Source organism: Dryas octopetala, chromosome 7, assembly GCF_963921425.1.
Source record: "Dryas octopetala chromosome 7, drDryOcto1.1, whole genome shotgun sequence".
Classification (NCBI taxonomy): Eukaryota; Viridiplantae; Streptophyta; class Magnoliopsida; order Rosales; family Rosaceae; genus Dryas; species Dryas octopetala.
In genome coordinates, this window is record NC_141372.1 from 747,412 (window position 1) to 756,672 (window position 9,261).

Consider the following 9,261-nt stretch of genomic DNA (forward strand, 5'->3'; position numbering starts at 1 on the left):
AAACTTTTATAGCAGTCAGATATTAAGGAAGAAAAAAGATGCAATCTTTATAGTTTTACCATTAAATCTGACAATGCTGAATCTGAGGTGGTCTCGCTCTCATGGCTATGGTGGTGTTGGAGCTCTAATTGGCGACGCGACGACGACGGCAGCCTAAAGAAAAGAGATTTCTTGGTGATTTGTTTTTTGTTGTCCAAACTCTTGGGATATTTTCGTTCGGTATAAAGTGAATATGCCAAATCACACTTTTGGTATGTATTTTCACGAAATTTGTTCTTATCTCGTTCTTTTAGCGGATAACGATTCTAAGCTCAACTAAAAGATTGTAATGTTCATTTTGTACAAATAGCCCACTTTATATTTTGTTTCTTGCTTTTTGTGCCGAACGTTCAGTTCATTAAAATGGACCGATCTGTCACTGTATTTTTGCAAGTGATCTGACCGATCATAGACTTTTTCATTTTAACTTCTAAAAAAAGTTTAATTTTGATAATTTCAAAAAATTGCCAAAATTAAGGAAATTTGTACTTTTATCATAATAATAATTAAGTACAAATTATGAATTTCGTTTAAATTATTGACGAAAAATTCATGTGGAAGCATGTGAGTTACATTTCGAACATTTTAGAGCTTGTTTGACGGTGCTTTTAGAAGCCTTGGGTTATAAAAGTACTCCCAAACAAGCCCATAGTATACTTAAATGCCTAGTTAAGCTCATACCCGCTATTGAACAAATTTAGTTATTTTGACGTTGAAGCCCTTTACTTTTTTAAACTGATTGTGTTCGATGAGAAATAGGGGCTTATAGAGGAGAAAGATGTCATTCGGCCTAGTGAATATATACCTACTTTTTTTTTAATGACCTATTCCTGGGTAAGTTAGATATTCCTAACTTAAGAGGTAATATAACACAGACACTCCTTCTTGAGTTTAAATCCTACCAATAATGACATAATGTAACTCGATCACTTAATATAACTCATGAATTGCACAACTCTCTCTCCAATTTTTCTCAACTCTGTCTGCATTTGATGAATGAGCCCCAAGGGTTGCAATTAAAGGTTACTACTTAGAACTCACAAGAAGTACAGTAGTCATGGATCAACAACAGAAGAGGTTTTCTTCCCCTTCAACTTATGAATTAATTTGAAGGCAACAACCAACTCAATGATAGATTCAAGAGTTCAGTGTTTTTAAATGTAGGGAAACACGGTATTCTTTAGAGTTTCTCTCTTTCTTTCTGTTCTTTTTGTTTTGTGTGTGTGGTCACCCTACATTTGGGCCATAGCTTCATCAGCTGGGGGTCGATACGCATTGGCTAGAAACTACTTCATAATATTTTGTCAGATGAGATTAATGGCAAAAATTGCACCATACGGATCAATAGTGCATTATGATTTCATAAGTTGTACAGGCTACAGATGAATTACCATATTGAAGTGAATCCTAGATTCTCATCGTCTTAATTCACTATCTTATTCCCCAAACAATGCCAAGTCCAAATTACAAATTAGTTACAACAATCGGAGGCTAATTACAAATACATGATAATGTACGTATTACCTTGTTGGTTTCACCTGCATTGCAAGAATGCTTTCTTGCCCTACAAGTCATACTCATACTTGGAATTTGCAGCAGCCAATAGAGCAGCCCCTATACCAGAGCCATCTTTTGAATGTTCTATGATCACGTTCTTTGAAATCTCTGTGCCTAGAATTTCTGTGACTGCCTCTTGTAAATATGTCCTGTATTGAGGATAGTTTTCATACAACCCCCCATCCATGGCCACAACTGTCCTCTTTCCAAAGATGAGACCTTTTGAATCCTCCTCCATCTTTTGCAGTAGCCCTACTATTCCTGCACCAGCTAGGCGGCCACCTCGCTTCACAATGGTGTCGCATACCTCGACCACAGTCTTTCTTGCATGGTAATTGGACTCAACCTGATCTCAGGATTGAGGAAAGAAGGAATTATTAATGAGGAAAAGATATTGAAAGCTGAAACTAGCTTTGATTTATACTTTCACTCTGTGCATAGTGATGTTAATGGTATGAACTCTTTTCTTCACCAGAGTTTCAGCAGTAAAAAATTCACATGTCCAAAATTCACTTCTATATTATATTAATGGAATTTCAAAAGGGTAGAACAACATTGGAAGTTTACCCCTGCTACATTGTATAGGACTGATCCAACAGCTTGAAGGTCATTAGATGTATCCTGCTGCATAGCACATAGATCTGGGGTCCTATAAAACTCGATTCAGAACATACTTCAGCATATAATAAGGAACTTGATTTCAAGGTAATCTCTGAACTCTTAAAGGTAACTTCTGATCAGACAATGTAAGTTTAAGTTACCTGAGTACAAAAGGTGCTGATAGTTTTTCTGGGACAGATTCACCAAAGAGAGCATCTGCTTCAGCCATCTTCAGTAGCACTCTTCGAACAATTTCACCAAGATACATTCCAGAGATTGTTTTCTCAAAGATCTGCATATGAATGAAATATGAGCAACTAGTACTAACTATGCAATCGGTTTGTTACTAGCATGATAAAGAAAACTGTGATACTAACAATAGAAACATAAGGTATATATCATACCTGCTCACCAGGATTGATACTAGCAGCATCCATATCTCTATCAAATTCAGTTAAAGGAAGACCATTTGAGAATGCTCCCCACTCGGTATTAATAATCTGAGCCAAGGTAATTTTGACAAATTCAGAAATAAATTTAAGCTATAGCATAAACATTAAAGAGTAGAGAAAAGAGTTTAGGATCAGATTACACACCGTTCTGCCAGAAGAAGACAGCTGACTGTTTAGCTTAGGAATAGCATCCATCCGTTCGACATAGCAAGCATTGGTTCCAGTACCCAAAATGACAGCAACCATGACATCATCATCCCAGTATCTTGCTCCAGCAAATGTTGCAACTGTATCATTCACCTAATATATATGCAACCATTTATATCATCATATTTAGTATATATGGTATTTGAAAGAGGATGATTGATAGCATATATAGCAGAAGAGCATACCAAGGCAGACACCCGCATATCTAATCCTTGCCTTTCCATAGCCTCATTCAGACAAGCAACTACATCTCTTCCTGCCTGTAAACAGTTTGAACATATATCTTAACTACGATTATGTCAAGTTATTAACATAAACCCAAGAGACCTCTAAATGTATAAATGAATAGAAGCACAAACCGTTCCAGAGACGGAAAAACCCTTTGTCCACTTAATTAGTATGCCAGAGTCAATGGACGTTTGCTTCACTGGGAATGAAAATGTGAATCCAATCTCCCTTTTTGTACCTTGTGGAAGGTGGAATTTGTTACCCTCTTTTTGTGCAAATTTTGCGAGCCCGGAAGCAATAAAATCAAACAGTTGCTACAGTGTGAAGAACCAAAATTGTTTCAACTTTTAAATGACATATAAATGTGACAAGTTAACATGTATATATGTATATTATATTCTTGTACCTCGGAAGTTCCAAACATAAGGTGTTGAGGGATGGAAACTTGGTCGAATTCAGTGGCGATGACACGCTCTTCCTCGCCGCCTAGTTGTACTCTCAGCACCCGGAAGTTTGTGCCTCCGAGATCCAGTGCATAAAACAAACCCTTCTCATTCCTACCAAGTACCAAATCATATCAAAATACTGACACGAAAAGCTTTCAAAACCATTACAATATTTGTAAGTTACTAGTATAAATGAAATGTTTGTGAACTTTGTTCACAAAATAAAAGTCAACAAATTAAGCTGGCATTAATGATTAAACAAAGGAACAAACGGTCAAAAAAAGTCAACAGGTAGGTAACTGAGAGACGACGTCGTATGCATTACCCGGTAGGAAGGCTATCAACGTAGCTGAGTATCATCTTGAGGTCACTGCCACCGTCCACGGCAAGCCCAGCTCGCATATCGGCGGCCATGGCGTCGGCCACGTGGCGCAGGACGGGCAAGGGAGTGGCACAATCCTTGTGTAACTTAGTCAAAAGCGGAGTGACGGAAACGGAAGCAGATCGGACGGCCATCCGAAAGCGAGGGACGGCCGCCGTAGGTGATCGGCGGAGGTAGAAGGATCCAACGGCTGGGGAGGTGGCAGCAACGGAGGACATTGTTGTATTACGGTAAGATCTACACAAGATACAGAGAGTGTGAGAGTATAGTGTTGTGTTGTGTTGGTTGCTCTTTAATTATTTCTCGATGGCAACTGGCAAGGTTGCAACAGTTTTCGTTTCCAAAATTTATTTCTTTATTATTTTTATTATAAATGGAAAATCAAACTTTATTACTAAGTCTAACAACCTAAACTGCAACACGTCGTTCATCGTTAACTTCCAGTCATATGGATTTTTTTTTTTTTTTTGGTTATTTAACATTTTAACTGGTAGTGGGTATTGACTATTGAATTTGGCGGAAGGGAAAAAGTTAGGAACCTAGGTGTTTGTTTGGACGGAGGTTGGGATTGGGCGGACAACGCAACAGCGGTTTGGTCTGGTTAGGTCGAATTGATTATGACATCTTTCACTCGTTTTTAAGTATATCCTAATATGCTCACTTCAATAGTTTATATTTTTTTAAATTAACTTATTTGTTATTAATGAATAATGATAATGATAATTAAATTGATGATGGCTGATGATTCTTATCTCTCTCGAATCCTTTACATGATATTAAGTTTTGGCCACCATTGTTGGATTGGAATCATCATGATCATGTGCTTGACTACTTTAGGATATGCTTGACACACAAAGGCTAGGCTAGCATATCATCCCTTTGTTCCTCTCTATCTCTTTTAGTTCTCTAGTTGGTAAAATCACAAGGGTAAGGAAATTATAGTCAACAATGAGCATAAAGCACGGCCCACAAGTCCTTTGGGTCTCCCATTTGGTGGGTTTTGGCCCATCCCAATTTAAGTTTGTGGGCCCACTCAGTCTAGACCGTCTCTTGGTCTTGGTAGTTGGTAGTTGGTAGAGGGTTGGGTCGGGTCGAACCATGTTTCTATTCGTAAATCATAATCATGGGTCAAGTAAAGTCTCACATCATGTTGCTATTTTTTGCTAAGTTTGTTGAGAAATTCTGACTTTAGGCATGAGAATTTGGCCAATGTACGAGGAAGATGTGACCAGGTACGAAAAACATTCCATAAATTTATGAGGGTAGCTTAAGTAGTTTCCTATTTCATGATTTATTTCTTTCTTTTTTTTCTTTTTTATAAGTCGTTTTTTAAGTTGAAAAAAAGAGTTATTTCTTCCGTTTTGCTTTTGTCCAAAAAAGTTATTTCTCTCCTAGTTCTATTTTTTGTTTTTTTAATTTTCTGATGTGCAGTAACTTCAGTTGCAAGTTTACTATTTTTTTTCTTTTTCTTTTTAAAACCAATTGCAACTAGGATTATGCATTGGGGTTGCTCTGCTAGAGTGTTGCTTCCGGTGTTGAAAAGACTCATGACTGCCCACGGTTTGAATGAAGAGCCAGTTGTGGTAAGCACTTATAAATTTATAATGACTTAGTCTTGTGTTGTGCAAGCATGTACCATCAATGTGATTACAACATCTGCAATCCATACACGGCGCAATGGGTTGCTCTTCGATCCTCCCACCCCTACTCACTTTAGATATGTAAGTGTGGGATTCCTCTGTGATATGCCCTATTATAACTATAACAAGGAGATGGCCAAAAAAAAAAAAACTATAACAAGGAGGAAGACTAGCTATGTGCAAGTTCATGCTGAGTATAGGTGCAAGGTTGTCAGAATCGTTGCTTCTGGTCCTAACCATTTACAAACTGAGAAATTTGATGATTCCAGCTTCAAATTAAACGTGGAGATCTTCTCTTTTGAGACTGGTGAATGGAAAGAGTTGGTTGTGTCATCTCCAGAACCATTTGAGTCTATCAATCACCAGCTTAGTTTTGTTCTCAATGGAATGTTGTATTGGTATACTGAGAATAAGAGTGGCTGTTTTATTGGGTTGGATCCATTCATGATCAACAACATTAACAGTTCTAGTACTAGTGGTAGTAGTGGTGATGATGTTCTTGATTATTATAAATGTCGCCTGGTTCAATTTAATGACCCAGCTGTAGCTGGAGACGACTCTTTGATCAGTTTTGTTCGGTGCCTTGGTGTGTGCGGATGTGCGAGCTCCGGTACTGGTTAGACGATACAGATAATCTATGTGTTTATGAGTTGAAAGAAGAAGAAGATGTTCATGATCAACATCATGATTCGGTGGTCTTTGATGTAGCTGGCAAGTTTTGTTTGAAACACAAGAGTGTATATTCGCTGGACGAAGATATGTTTCCACATGATAATGATGATTTGGTGGTTGAGGTGATCGCTTTTGACCCCAACAATGAAGATATCTTGTATCTAAATATCGATGGAGATGTTGTTATGTGCAACATTCGTACAGGAGAGTGGTCAAAGTTAGCTGCAGAAAATATGGAACTTAATATTAATGGTTACTTCTTCTCATTTGAGCTCCCATGGTGGCCGACACCTGTTCCAAGACTTTTAGGAAGAATTCAATGATCAGCTACCCCATGGTGCAGTACATGACGTTCTGTTTTGGGTTTTAGTTTTGCTGGTACAAGGTGTTCTGTTTTTGGTTCTAGTTTTGCTGGTGCAGTACATGGTTGTTTTGGGTTTGTTAATATTTTGTTTGAGATTGCTTGTTTGCAGTTGGCGTAATTCGTTGCTCGCGTTAATTTGCATTAGTGCTTGGAGCTATGCAGATACACTTGGCTTTCTGTTCAGACTAAGCCATTTCTTTTTGTGTTTTATCAGTTTGATGGTTTGGTTTTTGTGTTTAATTTCTAATAAAGTTGCTTAAAATGGTCAAATGAATCATATTACAAACGTCAAGCATTGGTTTTGTGGCAAGGAGTCTGTCTAGTTGGTAAATTGGTAATGGTAAAGGAATCATAGTGAGCATATATAGAGCACAGCCCACCAGGATTTGGTGGGTTGGGCCCAACCCAATTTACAGGCAAGTTTATGGGTCGGACCATGTTTGTATTCATTGGACTAGAATTCACAATGGAAAGTGAAATATTTGGTGGGGATTATTTGAGTTGGGTATAAGCTATAGGCGAAGCGTCCCTCTCTTTTGCCAAGAACAGCATCCAAAAAACGAAGACCTGCCACCCACCGCCTTCCCATTCACAAATAACAGAATTCTAGTGCAGTGGACGCGAAGAAACGAAGCTCCTCCCTGTCCCCTCCTCCTTCTTATAACACTCTCTCTTTCTCTGTCTGTCTCTCACTTGTAAGTAGTCATTGTAATTAAATTAACCACCCACCCTATCTCTCTTTCTCTCTCTTTAATGTCCAAATTAATCCTTGTTGTCATTTATTTGTAGCTCTTTCTTAATTTCGCTGAAAGTGAATTAATATAACGAGCATGGACAATGAAGGTGGAGGAGTGCGAGTGATTCTGATGAAAAGAGCAGAGATTGATACAAGGCAACCATTCCGCTCTGTCAAAGAGGCTGTTTCTTTGTTCGGCGAAAAAGTTCTTGCGGGCGAGGTCTATGCCTCCAAGCTCAAACAGGTGTGTGTGTGTGTGTGTGTGATTCATCATTCCATTCCATCACCTATATATGCTTAATTTATATACCATTTTGATTACCTTAATTAGTATGCAATTTGCAGCATATATATATATATATATATGGTTCTGTTTATCAAAAGAAGGACAGTCAATCCTCGTAGACAAAGTTTCAACTTCAGGGTTGCACATTGCAGATAATGAGATGGTCATTATTGAGCTCTATAATTTGCATGCACGAGCTCTATAATTTTTATTTCCCATCTACAAATTGTATTTCCACTTTTGGTCCTGTCAATTATGCTTGCTTGTGGCTGAGTACAAGTTTTCCTATGTGCTGACCTGTAGCGAATTGTTATGCTATTACTTTTAATTCTTTATCATGTGTGATCAGTGATGGAATATAAAGGTAAATAAATAAATGATTATGGCACCATATATTCTAGAATAGTCTCACATATTTATAGGAATATATTTAGAATTAATGCCAAATCATCACTAGGCCTAATTCCTTAATCAGCTTTATTAGGGAATGTAATCTTCTTGGCTTTCAAATGAAGATATACCTTATTGCCATGCACTCGTATCATTTAATTAAATAAGTGTTACTTAGACTTTGGAAAGGGTCACAAGCAAGCATCCACCCTTTACTATTTGTTGCATTACTTGTATCATGACTAATTAATTGTTCACTGATAGGGATTCACTAATTTTCTATACGTCCATAGATGCAGAGTGAAGAAAATGAAAATGGGCATGGCCAATCCAGAATTGGAACTGTGACAGCTGAGCTAGAGGAGACAAAACAGAGCCTTCAAAAAGCTAGAGAAGAAAGTGAGCTGATGGAAAATTGTCTTTCAACTCTAAAACAGGAGCTTGAAAGGACAAAGAGAGAGCTCCATCAGCTGAAGGAAAGGGAATATGAGAGACAATTTGTAGAGTCCGAGATTGAAGATGTTAAGATTGTGGAAGACTCAACCAAGTTTGAATTCAACACACAACCAGGGTCTGATGAAGAAGGAGTTGAATTTCAGAAGAAGAGATATGTGACCTTTGCAAATCCACCTTCTCTTGCTCAATTGATGATTCCACAAGGTGTTGAAAGATTGGAAAGACACCCATCTCTCAAGAAGAAGAAAAAGAAGCCCTTGATTCCTCTCATAGCAGGGATCTTTTCTAAAAAGAAGGGAACCCCAGAAGTGGCCTATCCTTGAGTTTCAAATACATGACTAGTGCAATTAAACATTGCAACATATATACATATTCTTCTTGCTTCCATGAATTAATGCTTATTCTTGTAACTCTTTTTTTCCCACCTTTGTATTATTGTATTTTGTATCTTTCAGTTTCATTATGCAAGTATAGCCAGTACAGTTGGCTCCAGTTAAGATCAAATTATAACAGTGAAAAGAAAATGTTCAAGAAAGAGAGTCATTTAATCAAGTACCAAATAAATTAGTGTGTGTGATCCCCTTAATCATAAGTTTTTTTTTTTCTTTGTTCATTCATTTTTAATTGATGAAAATTTGTGTTAAAAATAGAATATTACGGATCCGGGCCCTTATGTTTTTAAGCCTTGAAGACTAATTGAATAGGCCCCTAATACAATGCGTTTGGATAATAATGGGCCATAGGGCCATATTAATATAGGGCTGAACAAAGACCAACCTACCGTTGTCCAACATCATAGCTCATAA

The 9,261-nt window shown here is 37.6% G+C and overlaps 2 protein-coding genes across 3 annotated transcripts; one reads left to right on the top strand and one right to left on the bottom strand.

Annotated features, from left to right (window-relative positions):
* Positions 1-1,457: 1,457 nt before the first annotated feature.
* Positions 1,458-4,288, bottom strand: HXK3 (hexokinase 3). Its single transcript, XM_086249753.1, has 9 exons — positions 3,855-4,288; positions 3,490-3,640; positions 3,215-3,397; positions 3,041-3,115; positions 2,793-2,948; positions 2,601-2,696; positions 2,358-2,488; positions 2,164-2,245; positions 1,458-1,942 (listed from the first exon to the last, which is right to left on the bottom strand). The coding sequence occupies exons 1-9, from the start codon at positions 4,127-4,129 to the stop codon at positions 1,604-1,606; spliced, it is 1,488 nt and encodes a 495-aa protein (XP_086105879.1). The 5' UTR covers positions 4,130-4,288; the 3' UTR covers positions 1,458-1,603.
* A 2,921-nt stretch (positions 4,289-7,209) lies between these two features.
* LOC147278101 (WEB family protein (DUF827)) lies at positions 7,210-8,976 on the top strand. 2 transcript variants are annotated; one of them, XM_086252424.1, is made up of 3 exons: positions 7,210-7,282; positions 7,377-7,567; positions 8,293-8,976. In XM_086252424.1, exons 2-3 carry the CDS (start codon positions 7,418-7,420, stop codon positions 8,776-8,778), a joined length of 636 nt encoding a protein of 211 aa, XP_086108550.1. In that variant the 5' UTR covers positions 7,210-7,282; positions 7,377-7,417; the 3' UTR covers positions 8,779-8,976. The 2 variants fall into 2 exon arrangements, with proteins under 2 accessions (XP_086108550.1, XP_086108549.1); XM_086252423.1 differs by lacking the exon at positions 7,210-7,282 and having other exon boundaries at positions 7,308-7,567.
* The last annotated feature ends 285 nt before the right edge of the window (positions 8,977-9,261 follow it).

What these genes read in the sequence shown, in the direction of transcription:
- HXK3 (XM_086249753.1), bottom strand. Translation starts at nt 4,129, where the DNA reads ATGTCCTCCGTTGCTGCCACCTCCCCAGCCGTTGGATCCTTCTACCTC. An exon ending in GTTTTTCCGTCTCTGGAACG is followed by an intron (nt 3,116 to 3,214) that starts GTTTGTGCTTCT and finishes AACTGTTTACAG; the next exon opens with GCAGGAAGAGATGTAGTTGC. An exon ending in TGTCTTCTTCTGGCAGAACG is followed by an intron (nt 2,697 to 2,792) that starts GTGTGTAATCTG and finishes ACCTTGGCTCAG; the next exon opens with ATTATTAATACCGAGTGGGG.
- LOC147278101 (XM_086252424.1), top strand. Translation starts at nt 7,418, where the DNA reads ATGGACAATGAAGGTGGAGGAGTGCGAGTGATTCTGATGAAAAGAGCA. An exon ending in ATGCCTCCAAGCTCAAACAG is followed by an intron (nt 7,568 to 8,292) that starts GTGTGTGTGTGT and finishes ATACGTCCATAG; the next exon opens with ATGCAGAGTGAAGAAAATGA.